General features: G+C 51.4%; 1 protein-coding gene across 6 annotated transcripts; it reads left to right on the forward strand.

Moving 5' to 3' along the window:
- The first annotated feature begins 1,006 nt into the window (after nucleotides 1-1,006).
- On the forward strand, nucleotides 1,007-23,964 carry SETD1A (SET domain containing 1A, histone lysine methyltransferase). 6 transcript variants are annotated; one of them, XM_036021324.1, is made up of 20 exons: nucleotides 1,007-1,121; nucleotides 1,224-1,689; nucleotides 2,428-2,592; nucleotides 2,807-2,902; nucleotides 4,619-4,889; nucleotides 6,179-6,300; nucleotides 6,532-6,761; nucleotides 7,045-7,894; nucleotides 8,052-8,837; nucleotides 9,785-9,961; nucleotides 10,093-10,180; nucleotides 10,919-11,076; nucleotides 11,229-11,316; nucleotides 13,354-13,686; nucleotides 19,381-20,415; nucleotides 20,776-20,948; nucleotides 21,038-21,148; nucleotides 21,329-21,448; nucleotides 22,903-23,040; nucleotides 23,120-23,964. In XM_036021324.1, the coding sequence occupies exons 3-20, from the start codon at nucleotides 2,443-2,445 to the stop codon at nucleotides 23,291-23,293; spliced, it is 5,100 nt and encodes a 1,699-aa protein (XP_035877217.1). In that variant the 5' UTR covers nucleotides 1,007-1,121; nucleotides 1,224-1,689; nucleotides 2,428-2,442; the 3' UTR covers nucleotides 23,294-23,964. The 6 variants fall into 6 exon arrangements, with proteins under 6 accessions (XP_035877217.1, XP_035877221.1, XP_035877219.1 ...); XM_036021328.1 differs by having other exon boundaries at nucleotides 13,408-13,686; XM_036021326.1 differs by having other exon boundaries at nucleotides 1,228-1,689.
- Nucleotides 23,965-24,042: the final 78 nt, after the last annotated feature.

Raw genomic sequence — 24,042 nt, forward strand, 5'->3', positions numbered from 1 at the left:
ACTGGGACTTGAAAGAGAAGGGAATATGATCTCATCATCTATGCTTCTGTGTAAATTCATTTTATTCATCCTCATTTAAAGGTCTCAGTTCTAGCTCTTCTATTCTTAAGATGTGAGATTTTGGAACTGTCCCCCTTTTCTCTCCCTGTTATCTAAAATACAGAATTTGAATGAACCGGGCTTCGAGGGCCTTTCCCCATGCTTTTCTGAGGCCTACAATAATATCTTGCATGATAGGAATTAATATCCATTTTAGAGTAAGACTCAAGCTTTGAGAGGTCAATTACTTGCCCAAGGTCATACGGCAAGAGATGCAGATAGAGATGTCTGGAACTTAGGACATTCTCAGCTCAGGCAGAGTGGCCTCCTTGGACTGTCATTACCTAAAGACCAGAATGTCTTGCATCCAAGACAGAGAGAAAGGGTGCCCAGCATCAGGCAACCCTAGTCCCAGGGTCTCAGGTGTAGGCCTGGGCTGGTGCTGCCCTCCAGCGGGAATGCGTAAGTATAGCAACCGCCCTCACCTCCTCCCGCCGCGCCCCTCCGGTGAAATACTCGGGCACTGGCACCTTGAAGCCTGGCGAATCCACCATCCCACCCTAGTTCCTGTAAAACCTAGTTTATTTTTTTTACGAGACCCAGTCAAGGGTCTTTAAGCCAGGTTTTTCACAAAACTTTAAGATAGCCTTCGGATTGAATCACTAATGGTGGCCAAGTACAGGCAAAATGCGAACCCTCTGCGTGCCTCAGTCTCCCCATCTGTCAAGTGGGCATCTTAAGCAGCTAAAGGCCCAAAAGGAATAACGGAAGTTAAACGCTCCCTGCCTTACGTGAGGCGCCAGGCAAACGGCCTGAGTCACCATTGTTGGTTGTATTTTTCCATCTCATAGGCGCCCCTCCCAGCCCGCCCCGGTTTCGGTGGGTCCTACAGGAAGCGCCCCTGCGACGCCGGGCTCCGCACGCTCTGACCACGCCCTCTGCGCACAGCGCCTTGGCTCCACCCACAAAAGAATTCGCAGATTCGCTCTGCTGGGTCCTTAGAATTACCCAGGCCCCAGTACTCGGCCGAAAATTCTCATCGGACTCCGAGAGGAGCTTTGGGCCATAGCCATTTTTCTCGGGTCAGAATTGAGCAGTCCCTTGAGTTATACTAATAAAATCCAGAGAAGTGGTTGACTTTGCCAACAAGGCTAACCAGGCATTATTTTCTTGTCTTCACCAAGGCAGGTAAAGGGAAGCAACAGCTGTGACCAGGACCTGTGACGAATCTGCAACCTCTTGGGCGTTCCGCCGCGCAAGGGGAAGGAAAGAGGAGCTAAGGAGCGCGCGTCCCGTCCACCCGTTCGCCCCGCCCGCCTGACGAATCTGCGCCAGTTCTGCGCGCCACTCAAATCTCCCCAGTTCTAGCTGGCCTCCTCCCCTCCGCCCCGCCCCCTTTTCCTCAGGGATTAGTCGCTGCTTTCGTCGCCGTCGATTCGTCAACGACCCCAGGCCAGAGCAGCTGGATAGTCGTGGTGAAGCCCACTCTCCGGGGAATGCGGCCAATCTCCAGGCTCTCTAGGCCGCAACTCTCGAGCCATATAGGGCGCCGGCCGAGGCGAAACCGCTATCCTCGGCCCCGTTGGTCTCCCGGTGGCGCCCGTGGCGAAAGTGCGAATGTCGACGCTGTGCCTGCTGGGCCTCGCGCAGGTGGCGGTGGTGTTTGGTGCGCGCGCCGGGGAGGTGGTGGTGGGGGGGCGCCGCCGCCGCCACCGCTGCGGGGCCGGGTCTCGCGCTGCCGCCGCCGCCGCCGCCGCCTCGCGCCACTAAGGTGCCGCGCGGGGTGGGGGGAGGGGGAGCCGCTCGACCAGAGCGGGTGAGTGGGGCCGCGCCGCGCGTGCGCGGGGTTGGGGGGGCAGAACGCGCCGGGGCGGGAGGAGAGGGCAGCGGCGCGCGTTCCCCCTACTCCCCCGCCCGGATTTGGGGCCGAAGCCGGGTCTCGAGCTCGGTCTCGCGGTGTTTCCAACGCCCCGAATAGGTGCTACCTCTTGGCCGGAGGATCGGGGCTGGGGACACGAGCGGGTGTGTGGGAGCGGGAGCCGGGCTTGGCCCGGGCCGCTGGCCGGTGAGGAGGCGGGAGGGGGCGGGGCTTGCCAGGGGGCGGGGGAGGGGTCTTGCTCCGAAGGCAAGTGGGGCGCGCAGTAGGTAGAGCGGGCGCACGAGATGGGCCTGGTGGTCTGAGCGGAGAGTTGGGAGGTGGAGAGAGAATGGGTGGTTACGGTGGAAGAGTGTACTTGGGTGAAAATCTGGGGGAGCCACGGGTCTTGGTGAGGTGTGGAAACTGGGGTGATGAGAGAACCTAGAGTCTGGGCAAGTCGGTGAGGGGCAGCAAGAGAGTCAGTCAGGCCTAACACCTGAACCTCCTTGCGTATTTCCTTCTCATAACAGTGTAAATGAGCAAAGATGGATCAGGAAGGTGGGGGAGATGGGCAGAAGGCCCCGAGCTTCCAGTGGCGGAACTACAAGCTCATCGTGGATCCTGCCCTGGACCCTGCCTTGCGCAGGCCTTCTCAAAAGGTGTACCGCTACGATGGAGTCCACTTCAGTGTCAACGTGAGTGTCCCAGGCCTCTCCTTGCCATCTAGGAAACTCCGGGCCCCGTTCTCCTGTTGGCTCTGTTCAGCATCTAGAACTTCCATACCCATGGCCTGCCTTCTTAAAAAGTGGCTAACCAGAACCCAGCTCTTTTGCATATGGGTCTCCAAATGGGCTTCTCAGAGCTCAACAATGTGGTTTCACCTTGAGCTGTCTTTCTTTTCCTTTCTAGGACTCAAAGTATATACCAGTCGAAGACCTCCAAGATCCCCGTTGCCATGTCAGGTCCAAAAACAGAGACTTTTCTCTCCCAGTCCCTAAGTTTAAGGTATGTGTCTACTAGTCTCCTGGTGTGGTGACCCTTGGAGGGTGTGGAGGATTCATCCTGGCAGTCTAGTCTTGATTTAGCTCAATAAAAGTTTTCTAACAAGAGGATCACAGCCAGATTTAACAGTTTCTGAGGTTGTGAGACTGAGTTGTTCTGGACAGGAGGTATGTTAATCTTCTTGAAAGGTATAGGTGAGATGTCCCAAGCAGAGGTTGACTTCTTGAAGGATAACATAAAGACAGGTTTAGCTGCTGTATCTGTCACTGTGCATTCCTAGACAGTGCATAACTTGACAGTTCCCTGGTGTGAAACCTCAATTTCTTTACAATTAAGGGGAGTGACAAGGCCAGGGGCTCTGTCCCTGGAGTCCTGTGTTCCTTACCTCTCATTTGGCCATTTGATCCTCCATCTTGTTTCCTCAGGGGGTTCCCATTTTCCTGTCCGTGCAGAATACTCATTAGGACTTGGGCTGGGCCAGGAAAACTGGTGGTTCTCAGTTTTCCCTTACTAATTTTTTATTCTTTGTTTTTAAATAAATCACTTGTGGGGGTCCCCCACTCCTTTTTTCATTTTGTACACTTCCCTGGACAATTCCCTTCACAGCCATAATTTTGACTGTTACCAAAATGTTCATGATTTCCAAATACCTGTTTCTGGTCAAGATCAATCTCGAACTCCAAACTTATATGCCTGAGAGCGGGACAGCTCTATCTGGAGGCCCCATGGACATGTCAGGCTCAAGAGATCTAAAACAAATTAACCTTTTAATCCCACTCTCCCTGCCATTTACTCAGCTGCGCAAGCTAGAAATCAGGAGTCATCCTGTGATTAGCCTCTTTATCATAGTCTGTCACAAAGTTTTGCCAGCCCTTTTTGTCTTAATTATTCTATTTTCATTGCCATTTCTTTGATGCAGACTCTTGTAAAATCATTTCACCTATTCCCTTCTATTTGTTTTCCATTTCACGTTTCATTTTGCTGTCATTGTCTTTCTGATTTCACTGTTCTCTGATTTTACTTTTGTTGCTAAGTCCATGTTTTTGTGCATTGATGTGTACGATTATTGATCTGAATATGCCTCACCTCCTGCCTTGATACTGCACACCTGTGTTCATTCTGCTGTACACTTTTTACTATTTCGAGGGAATGCTAAGTTATTTTATACTTTTACACTTTTCAAGTCCTTGTCATTTTGGTGAACTCTTATTTATCCAAAAAGCCCAGTACGAATGACACCATCTGTATGCATGCTTCCTTGTCTCCACCGTGAACAAAGGTTTCTGGGGGCCCCCATACACCCTGTTTACACCTCTGCCGACACTGTGTCATGTTATCCATGTTATCATGTATGTGTCCTGTCTTGTCTACTTTTCTGAACAGGAATCTCCCCCTTTTTTTTTTTTCCAATCTTTGTATTCCTAGTACCTAGTCCATGGTAATCACTTAGTAAAAGCCGAGTTAGTAAATTATTTCTCTAGAGCTAGTTCCTTCTGTGTACTTCTCATTTTGTATCTTTTCCTGGTTCTTGCCATTACTCTGTGGTGGGAAGAATTAAGGGAAGAAAAGGGTTAAGACTGATGTATCCCTTGTTGGGGCTCCCTTCCCTTGCCCCTTAGTTTCCCAGTCTTAACCTCTCTTGATCTCACAGATCTCTCTAAAGTTTCCCAAAGGAAAAAAGTATTAAGATCCCAGACTTAACTCTTGTCCTTTCCACAGCTGGATGAGTTCTATATTGGACAGATCCCACTGAAGGAAGTGACTTTTGCAAGACTGAATGACAACGTGCGGGAGACCTTCCTGAAGGATATGTGCCGAAAGTATGGCGAGGTGGAAGAGGTAGAGATCCTTCTTCACCCCCGTACTCGCAAGCACCTGGGCCTGGCCCGTGTGCTCTTCACCAGCACTCGAGGAGCCAAGGAAACAGTCAAAAACCTCCACCTTACCTCTGTCATGGGCAATATCATCCATGCCCAGCTCGACATCAAAGGTGAGGGTTGCCGTGCCTGCTGCCGAAGTTGGGCTCCGGCAGAGATGGTACATGCAAATGCCTGCTGGAGCCAGGCACATGACTGGGTTCGGGATTCCTCATCTGAAATTCTTGGAGCCAGATGGGTTTCTGAAATCACTGTTTTATGGAGGGATTATGGTACATACGTGGTTTTTTTGTGCTATCTTCAGCAGGGTTAGGGCCTCACCCTATTGTCTAGCATATGACTTTTTGTAGGAAAGTATATGAAGGGTCATATTGGGTTGGATGAATAAAACTTGTAGTAAATAGTTTCAGCTTAGGTTAGGTTTTGACATTGAATCCCCGCAAACACTGGGTTTTGAGTTTTTGAGGGGTTTGAAATTTTGGATCAAGAATTAGAGACCTGCTATGGCTGGTGTGGCTCAGTGGGTTGAGTGCCAGCCTGTGAACCAGAGGGTCACTGGTTCCATGGCTGGGTTGTGGGCCAGGTTTCCAGTAGGGGGCGTGTGAGAGGCAACCACACATTGATGTTTCTCTCCTCTTTCTCCCTCCTTTCTCCTCTCTCTAAAAATAAATAAATAAATAAATAGTAATTAGAGGCCTGTTTAGGTGAGTGAAGAAAGCAGGTTAGTGGGCTTCAGTGTTAGGAGTAATGGGGAGGGGTGGGGATTGTGGCATACTGTGATAATGGTGCCATCTAAATGAAGCAACTGTTAGTTGGCATTAGCCATTTTGCATGTGGGAATGAAAACTAAAATTGCCAAAAGATTTTTTGTTAAGCCAGAAACCTAGGTTTTAGTGTCAAGTTGCATGGTTTTAAAGTGTTGCATTCCCCTCTCCACCCCCCGAAAATTGTTTTAAATGACTGTTTAAGGCAAATAAAACACAATCTCGGGTTGAATAAAGTCCTTAGACTACCATTTTGCAACCCTAAGTTTATAGGATGAGGAGCAGGATAGGATCTAGTATCAGACTACCTGGGTTTGAATTCCAGTTCTGCTGCTAACCAACTTTGTGACTGTGTATAGGTCAACTTACTTTAAGCTTATGAAGTAGGGGTACTGATGCCTTTCCCATCTGTTGGGCATTCAGTGTAGTAACACGTGTAGAAGAAACTCAGGTGTTGTACTATATGTTGGAGTTAGATAGAGATGAAGTGGAAGGTCCTCAAGATAGAAATATGGTAGAAGAGTTGAAATCCCCAAACCCAAGACCCAACTTGAGGGCTGAGGCATAAGTGGGAATAGCATATTAAGAAGGAGTTGGTTTCTCCATCTGACTGCTGGTTCCCATTTTTCTCTCTCTAGGACAACAACGAATGAAGTACTATGAATTGATAGTCAATGGCTCCTACACCCCTCAGACGGTGCCCACTGGGGGCAAGGCCTTGAGTGAGAAGTTCCAGGGCTCTGGTGCAGCCACTGAGACGGTGAGAAGCTTGTGGTTGCCGTAGCCCTGGCCATGTGGGCATGGTCCTTGAGCAACAGGGACAGTCTTTGGGAGGTTCTGGACTTCACTGTTAAGTATAGGATGAACCAAGAAGAGATCCCTAGATGCTTTCAAAAGACAGGGAACTGGGATTCTTCATTTGGGGAAGGGTAAGTTGTTAAATGGTACTTGATCTCTTTTCCTTTCTCCCTGCTCCACTCTCCCCCTCCAGACTGAATCCCGCCGCCGCCCCTCCTCTGACACAGCTGCCTACCCACCAGGCACTGCTGTGGTGGGTACTCCTGGCAACGGCACCCCCTGTTCCCAGGACACAACCTTCTCCAGCAACCGACAAGACACCCCATCTTCCTTTGGCCAGTTCACCCCTCAGTCCTCCCAAGGAACCCCCTACACATCTCGGGGCAGCACCCCCTACTCTCAGGACTCTGCCTACTCTAGCAGGTACAGAGTGAATACCCTTAGGGACCCTCAGATTGTGGGAGCTACCCCTGAGAAGAAGAAACCCCAAGTCTCTCTAAAAGGAAATTGGAATAATTTGTCCTAGTTTCTCTGTGGATTCACCCAACAAATCCCTGTTCTTAGAGAACTCTCTCTAGCTAGAACACAGCTGCATTTAGATCTTCTTTTGGGGGTAGCATAGAGGGGCTTTGGGGGCTGGGAACTGGGACTCTAGGGTTTGGAGATACAGAGCTGAACCCAGCTAACTCCTGCATGTTTTCTCCAGCACCACTTCAACCTCCTTCAAGCCCCGGCGGTCAGAGAACAGCTTCCAAGATTCCTTTTCCCGTCGCCATTTCTCTGCATCTTCGGCCCCCACGACCACCTCTGCAGCCATCTCTGCCACCACTGCAACCACCGCCACATCTTCCACCTCTTCCTCCTCATTGTCCTCGTCGTCCTCGTCTTCCTCTTCTTCCTCATCCTCTCATTTTCGTGGTTCTGACTCAAACTACCCACCATATTATGAAAGCTGGAATCGTTATCAACGCCATTCTTCTTACCCGCCCCATCGGGCAACTCGGGAGGATCCCCCCGGGGCTCCTTTTGCTGAAAATACAGCTGAGCGCTTCCCACCTTCTTACACCTCCTACTTGCCCCCTGAGCCCAGCCGGCCCACTGATCAGGACTACCGGCCTCCTGCCTCAGAGGCTCCACCCCCAGAGCCCCCAGAACCTGGTGGAGGTGGTGGTGCTGGGGGACCCAGCCCTGAAAGAGAAGAAGCTCAGACCTCCCCCCGCCCAGCCTCACCTGCTCGTTCCGGCTCCCCAGCCCCAGAGACCACCAATGAGAGTGTGCCCTTCGCTCAACACAGCAGCCTGGATTCCCGCATTGAGATGTTGCTGAAAGAGCAGCGCTCAAAGTTTTCTTTCCTGGCCTCTGACACAGAGGAGGAAGAAGAGAATAGTACTACAGGCCCTGGGGCTAGAGACACAGGGATTGAGGTGCCTTCTGGTTCAGGTCATGGGCCCTGCACGCCCCCTCCAGCCCCAGCTAATTTTGAGGATGTGGCACCTACAGGGAGCGGGGAACCGGGGCCTACCCGGGAGTCTCCTAAGGCCAATGGACAGAACCAGGTGAGGATGGGGTCAACCAGTGGAGGTACTTGGGGTCAGAGAGGCAGGGTTGGGCTCACGGGGAGAGGGAAGGAAATCAGACAACAGAACACGGATTTGAGGAAAAGCCCAGGGAACAAGCAGAGGCTTTTTGTGACCCTCCTCTGTACTCCTACAGGCTTCTCCATGTTCTTCTGGAGAGGACATGGAGATCTCCGATGACGACAGGGGTGGCTCACCCCCTCCGGCCCCAACACCCCCCCAACAGCCTCCGCCCCCTCCTCCTCCGCCCCCTCCTCCGCCTCCCTACCTGGCTTCCCTTCCCCTTGCATATCCTCCCCACCAGCCTGCCTACCTCCTCCCACCCCGACCTGATGGGCCACCGCCCCCTGAGTACCCCCCACCTCCTCCTCCACCACCCCACATCTATGACTTTGTGAACTCGCTAGAGCTCATGGATCGACTTGGGGCTCAGTGGGGAGGAATGCCCATGTCCTTCCAGATGCAGACCCAGATGTTAACTCGGCTCCACCAGCTGCGGCAGGGCAAGGGATTGACTGCTGCTTCCGCTGGTCCCCATGGTGGGGCCTTTGGGGAGGCCTTCCTCCCATTCCCACCCCCCCAAGAGGCAGCCTATGGCTTACCTTATGCTCTGTACGCACAAGGGCAAGAAGGCCGAGGGGCATACTCCCGTGAGGCTTACCACCTGCCTTTGCCCCTGGCGGCCGAGCCCCTGCCCTCCTCTTCAGTCTCAGGAGACGAGGCCCGGCTGCCTCCAAGGGAGGAGGCAGAGCTGGCAGAGGGCAAGGCCCTACCGTCAGCAGGCACTGTGGGCCGTGTGCTGGCCACCCTTGTCCAAGAGATGAAGAGCATCATGCAGCGAGACCTCAACCGCAAGATGGTGGAAAATGTGGCCTTTGGAGCCTTTGACCAGTGGTGGGAGAGCAAAGAAGAGAAGGCCAAGGTGAGAGCCAATGTCTGGGACTGGGGAAACCTGGGGCTCCACTGGAGGAAATAGACCTCTTGCTTCTCTAGGCTACACAGCTCAAAATACAGAAGAGGGATAATTAAGGCAAGTGGAGAGAGACTATGGGCACTTGGTGGTACGCTGGTTGGGCAGGGGAGTTAGGGCACACGGAGCAGTAAGGAAGTATGGGCCTGAGAGTCTGAAGGCTTTGTCCTGTCCCTGCTGCCTGCTTGCAGTGGGTGAGGCCCTTACCTGTCTCTGGGCTTCAGTCTTCAGAGTTGTCATTTGTAGAGTGGGAAGAATAGTCGCTCCTTTCTAAGGTGGATGGGACTATAAATGAGCAGCCCTTTTTTTAAACAACTTGATTGATTTTAGAGACAAGAAGAGAGAGAAAACATCGATTTGTTATTTCACTTATTGGTTGATTTTTTTTTTTTTAAGATTTTATGTATGTATTTTTAGAGAGGAGAAGGAAGGGAGAAAGGAAGAGAAACATAGATTGGTTGCCTTTCATGTACCCCCGACTGGGGACCTAGCTTTTTAAACAATTTTTATTTTCTTTCTTTTTTTTATTTTAATCATTGTTCAAATATAGTTTTCTCCTTTTTACTCCCAGTCCAGCCCCCAACAATTTTTATTTTCTATGAATTATATTTTATTGAACTATTGGTTGATTCTTGTATGTGCCCTGACTGGGGATCAAACCCGCAACCTTGGTGTATTGGGATGATGCTCTAACCAACCAAGCTACCTGGCCAAGGCTAAATAAGCAGACTTTTGAGGAAATGCTTCTACAGGGGCTGGTACCGGGGAGGCCTGGCATAGATGTGCATCAAATGGAGGAGTGAGTAGATGCAATTCTATGTTCCTGGGGCCTAGGAGTAGTTCCCAGGCAGGAGGGAGCACCTGGCTTCTAGGGCTCATGGTCCCCCTACTGTCTGCAGCCATTCCAGAATGCAGCCAAACAGCAAGCCAAGGAGGAAGATAAAGAGAAGACAAAGCTCAAGGAGCCAGGCCTGCTCTCCCTTGTAGACTGGGCGAAGAGTGGTGGTACCACAGGCATCGAGGCCTTCGCCTTTGGGTCAGGGCTGCGAGGGGCCTTGAGGCTGCCTTCTTTCAAGGTACCCAGAACTGTGGTCTTGCCTAATAGGGAGAGGGGTAAGGGGACCCCCACCTCTTACTTGGGGTAGCAGTGGTTGGGAGCTTTGAGTGTTTGAGTTCTAAATAGGCTTTGGGTTTTCCCATCACCCAGGTAAAACGAAAAGAGCCCTCAGAAATTTCCGAGGCCAGTGAGGAAAAGAGGCCCCGGCCTTCCACTCCGGCTGAGGAAGATGAAGATGGTGAGTTGGAAGGTCAGATAGAAGGAGAAAGGGGAACGCTGCTCAGATTCTGATAGGAAAGTAAGAGACAGGGACAAAGGGATGAAGGTGTCTTAAAGGCAAGGAGTCAGGTGGAGATTTTGGTACAGGTTAAAATAAGGCAGTTCTGAGATGTGGGAAGCTTCAGATAGGGTGGTCCCTGGATTTCAGGTGCTTGCTTTGGCATGCCGACCTAAGTATTGTGTATTTCAGTTTTCTCCTATAAAATAGAAATAATAACTTCCACATCTAAGGCACAGAACTTTAAGGTTAAATAGGTCATCTATCCAGTTAACCATCCAATGCTTAAGCTCACTTATACCTTCTTACCAGTTTGTCTACATCTAAGCTATTGGTTGGCAGCCTGTGTCTGGGAAACTTCCTCATTGAGCCTGATCATCTTCCCTGGAAACGAGACCTGTTGGCCTTGGAAGTGTTTTTAGGAGCCAGGCATAACAAGTCAACTGTCTCTCTCACTCAACCCAGAAAATGAAAGATAAAATGAGCGTGATATGTTTAAAACTATGTTAAATGTTAGGTATTGAGGTTTTTGTGTGTCTCTGCTAAGCTTCAACTTCTGGTTTATAGAACGAGGTCTGTCTTGTGAGACTGTGGTGGGGACCAGCGACAGTATATGCACAGCTCCTTTCACAGGTCGAGAAATGGTAACTTACTGCTGCTGATGGTAAATTGTCCTAACTGCCATTCATCCGGGCCTAGACCCTGAGCGAGAGAAGGAAGCTGGAGAGTCAGGACGTCCAGGGACCAAGCCCCCAAAGCGGGATGAAGAACGAAGCAAGACCCAGGGCAAGCACCGCAAGTCCTTTGCTCTGGACAGTGAAGGGGAGGAAGCATCCCAGGAGTCTTCCTCGGAGAAGGTGAGGTGCCAGAGCACCAGGTCCCTGCCAAGAGCCTACCTTTCTGAGTTTCTGTCCCCATGGCCAACTTCCCTGTGGGCTAAAGCCTTCTAGAGGATCAGTGGTCCTTATCCTATTAGTCCCTATTTGTCTCTTTTGTCCCTTCCTTTAAGGATGAGGAGGAGGATGAGGAAGATGAGGAAGATGAAGATCGTGAGGAAGCCATGGATACTGCAAAGAAGGAGACAGAGGCATCAGATGGTAAGCACAGACAGTACAATAGAGTTCTGGCTTGGGGATGAAGGGATTTGGCCACTTGTCTAGTCCTTTCCTGAACCCACGTAACATTTGTGCTGGATTTGCTGGATTTGTGGACATTCCTGCCACCTTTACCCTCCCCAGAAGTGACATTTCTAGTCCTGTCGTTTGGAGCCCTTGGCCCACTGTAACAATAACTCCAGTACCTAGGACGTTCCCTCCTGCTTGCTTCTGCTGAAACATAGCAGTTCCCCGAAGACACCCCAAAAGAGTCTGTTTATTTTCCCAGGCCCTTGAGATAAGGGGTTGCATTCTCTTTGCCTCTCTCTCGATGCTGTCAGGCTGTGCCGTTCCATCTTTGAGCACTCTTCTTCCTTCGGGGCTTGGCCGCTGAGCTGTGCCTCCCTGTCCCCCTCCCTGTAGCTGCCATTACCAGACACAGTTCTGTTCGTCAGCTGAATACCTGTTCGTTCCTCCACATTCACCGAGGCTTCAGTTGAGTCTTTTCATTCCTCTGTTCAGAAACATGCACAGTAGGGCAAAAGTAGGTTTCCAGTTCATATGGAAAATAATACAATAATAAATAACACAGGAATGAACTTTTGAATACTCACAACTGTAAACCTACTTTTGTTCCGCCCTGTACATTGGACCCCACCTCTGCCAGGCACTATTCTAAGTATGGGGGCACATTAGTGACCAAGACAGATGTGGTTTCTGGTTTTGCAGAGCCTGTGGCCGGTTGGCGGGGAGGGCGTCATCTTGACAGGTGAACAAGCAGTAGCACTTGAAATACAGATAAATGCTTTGAAGAAAATAAAATAGGTTAATGAGGCAGAGAGTAAGAGACCAAAGCCATCCACTAAGGATGGGTGTGTGCAGTCCCCTACCCCTCCACCAGCTCCTTTCAGTTTCCCCACCTCTGTGGCTCTGGAACTGTCACCTTTGACCCTGTTGTCTGGACTTGCTCATTTAGAGGCTGCAGCAGTTTTGTCTGATTTGCCTCTCTCTGCTTCCATTCTCTCCACTTCCATACATTTTCCAGCCTGCCGACGAAACGATCGTTCCTAGAATGTACACTGGACCCCTCTGTAAAGTCTTTTCCTGGCTTACTATTTTCCACAAAGTGACTCCTCAGCCTGACACATTGGTCCACTTATAATCTAGCTCTCGCTTACCTGTTCGGGTTCATCTTGTCATTACCCAGACCCTCCCTCGCCACCACTGCCTTCTAGTCAGGTTCACCTAATCAAGTTCCTCGAAGATTGCAAAATTCTTAATTTCTTAGAGCCCTTTCTATATTTTATCATCTCCTAGAGCGGGGGTGTCAAACTCATTTTCACCAGGGACCACGTTAGCCTCACAGTTGTTGCCTTTAAAGGGCCAAATATAATTTTAGGACTGTATAAATGTAACTACTCCGTAACAGTTAAGTGAGAGCATGGTGCTGCCACCAGGTAGAAACAAGGTCCCGGGCCGGATGAAACAAGGTGGAGGGCGGATTTGGCCTGCAGGCCTTGTGTTTGCCACCTGTGTCCTAGAGGCACAGAGCATGTAACATTTCCTAAACTTATTTTAGCCCAAAATCCATTTTCAGAGTCTTTTGTTCAGCTGGTGTCTATAAGACCTATTGTGGAGAAAGCTTTGGTGTAGTTAGAGAGGACTGCTTGCCAGTCTCTGCGTGCCCCATCTTCTCTCAACCTTTGACACCCCCACTTAGCCCCGTGTCTGCTTGGTAGACTCCTCCACGTCTTTCTCGACTTCAGCATCTCCTTCACAGGAGTGCCTTCCTTGACTTCACCCTCCAGGCAGAATCTAGGGCTTCCCTTTGCCATGCTCCCCCAGCCCTTCCCACTGAAGTTCATCACACTGTGAACAAATTGTGTGCGTACCCAACTCCTTGAGGCTAGGGCTTCCCAGCAGCCAGCACAGAGCCTTACATGTCCTCAGTAGTGAGTCAGTGAGTGAACCCATGGTTTGGTCAAGTGAGGGGATCTTCCCACCTCGCACCTCGCCTGATTGCCCCTTCTGGATTTCCAGGCGAGGACGAGGGAAGCGATTCGTCCTCCAAATGTTCTCTGTATGCTGACTCAGATGGTGAAAATGATAGCACTTCGGACTCCGAGAGTGGCAGTTCATCCAGCTCCTCCTCTTCCTCCTCTTCCTCCTCTTCATCCTCGTCATCATCATCTGAGTCCTCTGAAGAAGAAGAGGAAGAAGAGCAGCCAGCAACCATTCCCTCAGTATCACCACCCCCCAGAGATGTCCCTGTGCCCCTGCCAGCACCTGTGGAGGAGCCCAAGCCAGAGAGGATTGCAGGCTCACCGGTCACACCGCTCCCTGAAGAGGAGAAGTCTCCAGCTAGACCTGCAGGTAGGCAGTGTGGAGCTACTGGTTTGGTCTCCGTGTGTGTGTGTATTTTTCCCATGATAACAGTGAGGTCGTCATGTATTTGTTGTGTACAGTGTGTGACTTTGTTAGAAAGCACACAAAGTTGGACAAAAGTCACTATTGTCTGTCACTCTTCCCTGGGAGCAGTTCATGGCCTAATCTTCTCAGGATGCACTGCCGAAAATTGTGTGCCCCTCCGGCCTGGGCGCCTGGCTGCTACAGTGAAATGGGGCAGTCTCTTCTGAGTAGGTTGAGAAAATTCCTAATTTAACAAATTCCTCACACAGTTTTTCTTAAGCCCACTTCTTAATGTGTAATATATACTTGCATGTGATTAAGTGGATAAATAGGTAGCCAACAAACATTAAAAGCCCTAACTCAGAATTTAGTTCTTTTTTTTTTTTTTTTTTTTTTTTTTTGCTTTCCCTTGCGGATTTGTACATTCCCTTGTTACTTTATAGCACATACACATAATTTATTGGGCTGAATGAACTGTTTGTTTAGGTCATTGATATTTATTTACTGAATACTTACAGTAGGTGCAAAGGATACAATGGTGTCTGCACAAGAGGCACTGTTCTCGCCCTCATGAAGCTTATCATCTATAGGGAGACAGTTCAGTTGAGTGATTAATACATAAGATTTTAATTACCAACTGTGATAAGCACTGTGAAACAAAAGTGCTTATTCTGAAAAGTTCTATTCTGAGAACCTGAGTACATCTGTGGAGAAGCTCTTGCTGAAGCATCATTGGGCTGTGAAACATGGCACAGCAGGCTGCAGGGTGTGATTAGCATGTGCAAAGGCCCTAAGGAGAAGGAAACAGCCTGTTGGAAGACATACAAAAAAGCTGACCTGGAGGGCTGACACTGGAGAGGAGAGCAAGGGCTGGGCCATGCAAAACGAATAGGCCACGATAGGAATTTGCTCTTTATCTCAAGGGCAGTGGAGTGCCATTAGAGGAATGACAATGATTATATTTGTGTTTCAAAAAGTTGTAATGCAGAGAAAACTTGGAAAGGGGCCAGAGTTTATGCAGGAAGATTGAAACTGTTGTAAGTGAGTAAAGCAAGCAATGCTGGTAACTTTGGAGTACAGTGTTCTTCTAATGGAATTAGTAACTCAAGTTTTCAAGATGTGCTTCAAAGATGCATGTGGCCTTCCAGAGATCTCTCTTGCACATCATTGAGATTCTGTGGTCTGAGATAACTAAGTAGAGACCACGTGAAGACATCCTCACACTGGTGCCCTTTGCCCGGGTTCAGACCCTCCCATGAGAGGAGGAGTTGAGGTTGTCATCAATCCTAAGGTGCCTCACATACCCTCGTTTTAGCCTGTTGGTAGCAGAAGAGCCAGTGGGGTCAGCAGGAATCTAGTACTCTTTCATTCTCAGCAGGTGGGGAGGAAAGTGTGGGACATGGTTAGATTTGCATTTCAGAAGGATCATTCTGGCAGGAGGGAGAGGGATTTGGAAGAGGTGAGGAAGGCTGTAGGGGGACCCATGAGGAGGTTTGAAGAGATGCCTGTAAGTGAAGGGTGTGAACTAAAGTGGGAGTGGTTGCAGTGAAGTACAGGGAGTAGAAGTGGTGGTGAGGACTTGAGAGAAATTTAGAATACAGCCTCTTGGTTAAACTGCTTACCAGGAAAGGAAACTGAAGTAGAACCACAATTAGGAAGAATGTTCATGCGTTTAGTTGGGGTTGAGTTTGACATGTCTCTGGGATCTCCAGGTAGAAATATTCAACAGGTAGTTGAATAAACAGATCTGAAGCTCTGGAAAGAGCAATAGGCTGGAAATGAGGTGGGTGTTTCAGAGTGGCAAAAGCATGAATGTCAGTGTGTCCGTGTGCCCTGGGAAGTTGTTCGGAAGGAAAGAAGAGGGCCAGAGAGCCTTATGTTCTTTTAGAAGATAGGTGGGCAAAGGGGAGCCAGCCGCGGCCGAAAGGAGTGATCTGGCAAGGAGAGCAGGGAGCTTAGAGTTTTGTTTATTTTTCTTTTCTTTCCTTCCTTCCTTGATTTTATGTATTCATTTTTAAAGAGGGGTGGGAGGGAGAAAGAGAGGGAGAGAAACATCAATTGGCTGCCTCTCGCACGCCCCCAACTGGACACCTGTCCTGCAACCTAGGCACGTGCCCTGACCAGGAATTGAACCGACAACCTTTTCAGTTTGCAGGACAACGCCCAACCCACTGAGCCACACCAGTCAGGGCAGGCGTCTTGGAGTTCCCAAAGGAGGGAGTGGCTTGTATCAGCAGGCCACAAGAGATATTGTAAGATAGGAAAAGTGTCTGTTGGATTTGGCAGTTGGGTCACTGGTGATCTTATCAGTTCAGTAGAGTGGATCAGACTATAGCCAAGTTACAGGGTTTTGAGAAGTGAGGACAGTCACCAGAGGGAACCCATCTTGTGGAAGGATAGACCGCTCTTATAAAAGAAAGGAGAGTTGAGGAGTTGTAGTTAATAATGTTAGCATTTATTGAGTACCTGTGTGCCAGGCTCTGGGCCTCACACATTGTAATTTTATTTTCTTATTCAATCTTCACAACAAACTTACTCCCATTTTACAGATGAGGACTTTAAGATTTAGTGAGATACTCAAGAGTACCCAGCTGGGATTGGAAAGACAGCAAGAAGGAGGGTTGATGGAAGGTTGGCTTTTCAGAGTAGGTGAGATATGAGCATGTTCACACACTGAAGGGAAGAGGAAACAGGTAGCTGGACCAGGAAAGGGAGGAGCACTTGCTGGGTTAGCACGGGGGAAGAGGTGGACTCTAGATCTGGTGCAGACCTACCTGTAAATGGGGGGTAAGGAGATGTGGGGTTTTGCACCTGAAGGCCCCTTTTCTCACTTTGCAGTAGGAAAGTAGGACGTTTTTCAAACCTGAGGGTGATGGGTGGAGTAGAAGCCTGGACAGAGAAAAGAATGGGGAGGATGACAGGCAACTGAGTTTGCCAGCGACTCAGAAGCTCTGCTGATGCTGAGGGCTGGGCATTAAGGAGGACAAAAGGCAGGTGGTTGGGTAGATTCAGGATTGGGGGGTGCTCTACAGGGTGGAGGCGGTAGGAGAAAGTGGAAAGTTCTGTGAAAGGAGGGGACAAAGTGAGGGCCTCTGCTGCCTGGGCACGAGAAAGAAAGAAGTTAATTTAGGAGGAGGAGGGTGGGCTGGAGGGAGAAGGATGATAAATTGAAAAAGTGCAGTGGGATGAACTGAAAGGACCTGGGGAATTGTGGTCAGAAGGTGGGGTCAGAGTGTAAGGGTTCAAGGTAGAAAGAATATAGGGTGACTCGGTCAGGTGTGTGACTGTGGAGGGCAACGGAGGATGAAGGCCACTAGAGATGTAAAATTAGGTAAACAGGTGGGAGATATCAGAATCCCTGAGATAGATGGCAGAGGTGGGAGAGGAGATGACAATTAAGGCAAGTCCCTTGGTTTTTAGAGAACGACAGGAAAGTCCAAGTTGCCAAGGCTGCAACTGGACGGAGAGCTAGGCGGCTGGATGGCAGGAGCCTGGGACAGGGTTTCTCTGGTGGAACCCAAAGGCAGGGGTCTGGGAGCCTTTTGGACTTGCTTTTCTTCTGTCTTCTGATCTGGTTCATTCTTCTCTCCTTCTGCAAATGGGCTTCCTCCACTTTTCTATTCCAGTAGAAAATGTTTTCCCCCACAGACAGACCCACGTGCCTTAGATCCTTATTCTCTGGGAGGTTTCGGGTTGGGCTGGCTTGCGTCAGATAGCCATCAGTTAATGAGAGTCAGTCATGCAGTAGGAACAGAGGCTTCTGGGAGTTGCATAGACTGGGAAGGTACCCCAAAAGTTGTCTCCCTAAATGAAAGGCATGACCAGGTCTCCTTTAGGACAGAGAAATTTGTGTGAAGAAACTGAGCCAGGCTTCCAGAGGGCAAAGTGGGCCAGGCTGGGAGGATGGGTCAGAGGCGGAAGCTCTCCCAAAATGTTGGAGAGAAGTGAGAGGACTCAAACTAGAGAGCCTGGGACAAACATCCCAGGGCCTTGCTAGCTTCAAAGTGGACCCCAGAGGGTGTCCAGAGCCTTGGGAAATGCAGGCTGGGGGCCTTGCTCAGGCTGCCAGATTGGAGAAGGCACTGGACACACCTGCTCGGGCCAGGCCTGGTGCCGGCTGCCCTTCGGCTCCGAGAGTGGTAGAGCTAGATAGGAAACAACTGAGTTCCAGGGCAGGGCATCTGGAGCAGCGCAGGGCAGTAGGGAAAACTGTGAACTCGGCTCAGGGTACCCAGTGTGCACATCTTATTCTGTCATTTGCTAGCTCTGTGACCTTTGTCAGGTTATTAACTTCTCTCTGCCTCAATGTCCTTATCTGTCAGATGAGGTTAGTAATAGTGCTCCTCTCCTAGGGTGGTTGTGAGAATTCAATGAGAAGTTAACATATGTAAAGGGCTTAGATTAGTGCTTGGCATCAAATAGTAGCTATTAATCTGCTGCAGCCACCTGAAGACTAGAGATTGAGAATCCCGCCCCTGCCCCCATCCCCCAAACTGGTTCTGAGAGGAAGATATTAACAATGTCTGAGGAAGCCAGAGAAGCCCTCACAAAGGAGATGGCGTTAAGCTGGGTCTACAAGCTGCATGTTGGCTTTCCCGACGGGCAGGAGGAGAGAGGCATTCCGAACGAAGTGAACCATGTCAGCACAGGGCCAGAGGTCTGAAAGGCCATGCCTGTTTGGGTGGCTGAAACCTAGGATGAGAGGGCAGAACGTGGACTGGCCTTGTGGGGATTGTCTGAGGGTCAGACCTACAGGAGGGGCTGCTCCAGGGAAGGACTGTCTGTGGCAGGCTTGGGGGTTCCAACAGAGGGAGGTTGTGCTGCCTGTCCTGTGGGTGCTAGCTGGGGGGAGGAAGCATGGCTTGCCCAAAGGTAGTATTTTCCCCTCCCCGGCTCACCCTGCATCCTTGGGCTCTCAGCCTGACCTTCACCTTCTTTAAGGGAAACTTCTTGACTCTCTCCTCACTTGAGCAAATCCCCAGTGCTGTTTGGGGGACACTGGGGAAGAAGGCAAATTTTATGAAGTATTTTACTGCAAAGAATCAGCTTCTTACATTGTATCTTCTTCACTTACTAAACAATATTGTTTGTAGTTGAAATAATGGGTACTTTAATTCAGACCTGGCTCACTGTATCCTCATAAATGTAGCTGGCAAGAATTATCCTGGTCTGTGTGCCCAGTTCCTGGTGGGGTTCTGTCACCACCAGTCTTGGTAGAAGGGCTAGAGTCTGAGTGTTGGTTTCCTTAGTGCCCCGACCCTACCCCCACTCTTCACAGTTCAGGCTCTGCATTTGTCCCATGTCGTCTCTATTGGGCTGTAAACTCTGAGGGCTTGGAAAGTGTCTGTTCAACGTGTCTTTTTCCATATCTAACACACAGTTGGTGTTTAGGGATGTGGAATATATGAATGAACAGGTAAAATACTATCCTGTCAAGGGAGCCCATAGTGCCAAGGACCTTGCAGGTGTGAGAGGCAGGCAGTGTGTTTGTGGAGCGAGCAGGAGGAGCGTCTGTTGGGAGCTGAGGAGAGAATGAGTACAGCTGGGGTGTGGACTTCTGGTGAGGCTGGCCAGTCTCCTGTCCATAGCGAATCTAAATCTGGTGATGTTAGGCCAAGAAGCTGACCCTCTCCCTTTCCTGTGTGCTTCCTTCCGCAGGTTCCATTGAGGAACCAGCTTCCAGTGTGCCCCAACCTTCCCCAGAGCCACCAGCTGGGGCCCCAGCCCCACCCCTCTGCCCCGATGAGCGCCCCTCCTCTCCTATCCCCCTCCTGCCCCCACCCAAGAAACGCCGGAAAACTGTCTCCTTCTCTGCTCTGGAGGAGGTGCCAACCCCAGAGCCTTCCCCAGCTGCCCCACAGCAGATCAAGTCTCCTGGCCCCGTCTCCCGAAAAGTCCCTCGGGGTGTGGAGCGGACCATTCGCAATTTGCCCCTGGACCACGCATCTCTGGTCAAGAGTTGGCCTGAGGAAGTGTCTCGAGGAGGTCGGAGCCGGGTTGTAGGCCGAGGCCGCTCCACCGAGGAAGAAGAGGCTGAGCCAGGGACAGAAGTGGACCTGGTGGTGCTAGCCAACCTGGCCCTGACCCCAGCCCGGCACGGGTTGGCTGCCTTGCCTACTAGCGATGACCCAGAGGCCACAGAGACATCGAATGAGGCAGACCGCCTGGGCCCCCTGCTCAGCCACATCCTACTGGAGCACAACTATGCCCTGGCCATCAAGCCCCCACCCTTCACACCATCCCCTCGCCCCCTGGAGCCAGTTCCTGCCCCTGCAGCGCTCTTCAGCTCCCCTGCGGATGAGGTTCTGGAAGCCCCTGAGGTGGTGGTGGCTGAGGCAGAGGAGCCAAAGCAGCAACAGCAGCAGCAAGAGGAGGGTGAGGAGGAAGAGGAAGAGGAGGAATCCGAATCATCAGAGAGCAGCAGCAGCAGCAGCAGTGGGGAGGGGGCTATCCGGAGGCGCAGCCTCCGGTCCCACACCCGGCGTCGGAGACCACCACCCCCACCCCCACCCCCACCGCCTCCCACCTTTGAACCCCGCAGTGAGTTTGAGCAGATGACCATCCTGTATGACATTTGGAACTCAGGCCTGGACTTGGAAGACATGGGCTACCTACGGCTCACATATGAGCAACTGCTGCAGCAGACAAGTGGGGCCGACTGGCTTAACGACACCCACTGGGTCCATCACACCAATATCCTGAACCCAAGGCTGGCCTCCTCAGGATAGGAAGACAGGCTCGGGGAGTGGGGTGGACTTCCCTGGCCAGTTCTCTTTCCCACCCATGTTCAGCCCGGGTATTTCTCCTCTGGCTACCGGTCACCCTTTTCTCTCGTGTTTCATGCCTCTTTTGTGCCTCCCAAAGATTTTCTGGCAGAAGGGGGGCCTAAGACTTATTTCTCTCTTTCTGTACTCCTCATAGCAAGTATGATCAGGACCTCCAATGAAGGTCAGTCACCCTTTCCTTGGGCTGGGACTGGGGGGACATAGGGGAAGGGGGCCCCAAGGATCTGGTCAGTGAGGAACCCATTGTCTTCCTTAACACACCCTGCACTCACCAACCTGAGCACTCCAAAACGCAAGCGGCGGCCCCAGGATGGGCCCCGTGAGCACCAGACAGGCTCAGCCCGCAGCGAAGGCTATTACCCCATCAGCAAGAAGGAAAAAGACAGGTACCTGGATGTGTGCCCTGTCTCAGCCAGACAGCTGGAAGGGGCGGACACTCAGGTGAGGCTCTGCCCTGATATATGGGTCTCTGTCATCCTCTTCCCAATGTTCCTCTGGAACTTACCTCCTTTCTGTTCTGCTGCTTACAGGGGACTAACCGTGTACTTTCGGAGCGCCGATCTGAGCAGCGGCGGCTACTAAGTGCCATTGGCACCTCAGCCATCATGGATAGTGATTTGCTAAAGCTAAACCAGCTCAAGGTGAGGAACGAGAACTTGAAGAGAGAGACTCAGTGGAAGGGCAGCATTGTAGAGTCCCATAGGGGTGCGGATGGGGGCTGGGGTGAGTGGCCAGAACACCCTCCTGCCCTGGAGGTCTGCAGGAAAAGCCAGGAGATAGGTTGAGGCACCCAGCAGCACAGTCTACCTTCTGCTCTCTAGTTCCGGAAGAAGAAGCTTCGATTTGGCCGGAGCCGGATCCACGAGTGGGGTCTGTTTGCCATGGAACCCATTGCAGCTGACGAGATGGTCATTGAATATGTGGGTCAGAACATCCGCCAGGTGAGGAGGCCCATACCAGCTCCCTGTCCAATGTCAGCATGGGATACTGACATGAGCCCCATCCAACCCTCTGAATAAAGCCCCACGTACCCTCCTGGCCCCAAGGCTTAATCAATGAAACCACCCCTTCCCTTCTTTCCTCCCTCCCTCCCTCCCTTCCTGCCTAGTAATGGGAACTAGTAAAGTAGTAAACTAGATGTTAGTGACCCAGCAGGAAACGAGATTAATATTCTCTCTCCCTTTAAGGACCTAAGTTTAGTGGGGAAGACAGGCATTGAACAAGCAGCTGTAATAAAGGACGGTGTTTGGTGGTTACAAAAGGGAGGCAGGACTGGCTCGAGCACAGTTGATGTTTCCCACCAGGAGCTGAAGGGTGATGAAGTCAGGGCTCAGGTGTGGGGAAGGTGCTCCTGGTTATGGGACAGCATATCCAAAGGCACGGAGGCAGGACAGTCTCGGGAGGGCAGGAGGGCACTGTGGCTGGTTGGGAACACTTGGGCCAGCGGCAGCGATGTGTAAATGGAGGTAGAGGCCAGACTCCCCAGAAGTTAGGAGCCACATTAATAAGTTGCAACAGATGGTGAGAAGAGGAAAGTTGCTGGGAAGTGTTAAATAAAAGAGGACTTGGGAGATTATAAACTCCCTCTTGACTGCAGTGTGAAGAGAGACCAAAACCAGTAGGGTCAGAGGGGGGCTGTTAAGAGAACCTGGCCAAAGGTGAGTGCCTGGACTAGGCAGTGGCAGCCAAGAAAACGAGTCTGTGGGTCCAAGGCAGCTGGCCTGACAGGCAGTAAGTCAGCTTTGGAGAGTGAGGGCAAGGGGGTGGGTGTGGCCATTCCCAGGGCACTGCCTTTAGTAGCTGGGAGTAGTAGGGCTGTCAGGGAGATGGGAGTCGGGAGGGGGAGTAGGTGGGATGAGTTCTAATCAGGACACGTGAAGTTGTAGTATCCAGGGTTCACTTAGAAGATGACACCCAGCAGCTCCGCTGAGGTGGATTTTGGCTGGAGGTGGAAGTTTGGAAGGAGTCCCCAGCACTTAGCTGGCAGCTGAAGCCTTGGAAGAGAGCACACCCAAGGGAAGAGTGCAGAGGGCTTGGTGATAAGTAGGTAGGGTTCAGGCCATGAATGGCCACTGTCATCTTGGGAGCTGCCACAACCCCTGAGCGGACTGGGGGCTCCACTGTGGGCCAGGCAGACATTGCAGGAGCAGCCAGGGGCTGCTTCAGCCCAGTGACCAGTGCACTTCCGTGGGGTCTTCTTTGAGTGACTTAGAATGGCCACTGAAGGCATAGGGGGCTGGCCGTGAAGGGAGGCCTCCTAGAAGCCAGTGCCCATGCTTTGGGTTAGTGGGAGCCAGAAAGAGGGCTACAGATAGGACAGGTCATCGTGGCTCCCAGGACCCGTAGCTGTGAGACTGAGGGGCAACTCCCTGACATTCGCACCTCATCCTACCAGATGGTGGCCGACATGAGGGAGAAGCGCTATGTGCAGGAGGGCATTGGCAGCAGCTACCTGTTCCGGGTGGACCACGACACCATCATTGATGCTACAAAGTGTGGCAACCTGGCGAGGTTCATCAACCACTGCTGCACGGTGTGCTGGGGGCCCGGCCAGGGTGGGTAGGGTCTGAGGGGGGTGGCCACCCAACTCACTCTGCCCTCCCCTCCTACAGCCCAACTGCTATGCCAAGGTGATCACCATTGAGTCCCAGAAGAAGATTGTGATTTACTCCAAGCAGCCCATTGGTGTCGATGAGGAGATCACCTATGACTATAAGTTCCCGCTGGAGGACAACAAGATCCCATGTCTGTGCGGCACTGAGAGTTGCCGTGGCTCCCTCAACTGAGGTGGGCAGGACTGGCGCCCACACCCCTATTTATTCCCCTTGGTGCCCTGAGCTCCCAGCCCGCCGACACCTCCCCGCCCCCGCCCCCCAGCCTTAGTGGGCTCAGGAGGGCCCACATGCCCCCATCTCCAAATATGGAGTTGGGCCCTGAGTCCTGCAAGGGAGCCTCAGTCCTTGAGGCAATGTCTGCCTCCCCTGTCACCCCTGCCACCACCCTCTAATTTTTTTCTTTGCGGAGAAGAAGCTGTAAATGTTTTGTAGCTGCCAGCAGCTGTTTCCTGTGGAAACCTGGGGTGCCAGCCTGTACAGATCCTGTTCTTGGGGACTGCACACCCCCCTTGCTTTGTGTTAATGGGGACTTCCCTTTTGTGCCCTGCGTGCACCCCTCCCCAGTTTAGGGGTCTCTAGGGGCAGTGGCCATGTTCTCCCCCTGAGGAGGGGGGCCCTGTGCCCCCCTCCTGGGGACTCTGTGCCTGGAACCCTGCCTCATCTTCTGTTCCTGCCAGACCCTGTGGGTCACCCTCCTACCCTGGTGTCTGGAAGCTCCAGCTGGGCCAGGCCAGGATGGTGGGGGGAGCGGGCCCTTCCTGTTGGGCTGGACTGTATATATGTTAATAGCACAAACCCAATGCCACATTTTTATAATTGTGATTAAACTTTATTGTACAAAAGTGCTTGGTCAGTATCTTTGGGAAATAGGATGGGATGAGGGTCAAGGACAGAGGGTAGGGCAAATGGAGAGGGGGACT

The sequence above is a fragment of the Phyllostomus discolor genome, chromosome 3, assembly GCF_004126475.2.
Source record: "Phyllostomus discolor isolate MPI-MPIP mPhyDis1 chromosome 3, mPhyDis1.pri.v3, whole genome shotgun sequence".
In the NCBI taxonomy this organism is placed as follows: domain Eukaryota; kingdom Metazoa; phylum Chordata; class Mammalia; order Chiroptera; family Phyllostomidae; genus Phyllostomus; species Phyllostomus discolor.

Bases quoted from the DNA above. Each gene is read 5' to 3' on its own strand.
- SETD1A (XM_036021324.1), top strand. From the start codon at position 2,443: ATGGATCAGGAAGGTGGGGGAGATGGGCAGAAGGCCCCGAGCTTCCAG. The intron at 9,962-10,092 runs GTACCCAGAACT...CCCATCACCCAG, and splicing joins TGAGGCTGCCTTCTTTCAAG to GTAAAACGAAAAGAGCCCTC. The intron at 11,077-11,228 runs GTGAGGTGCCAG...CCTTCCTTTAAG, and splicing joins AGGAGTCTTCCTCGGAGAAG to GATGAGGAGGAGGATGAGGA.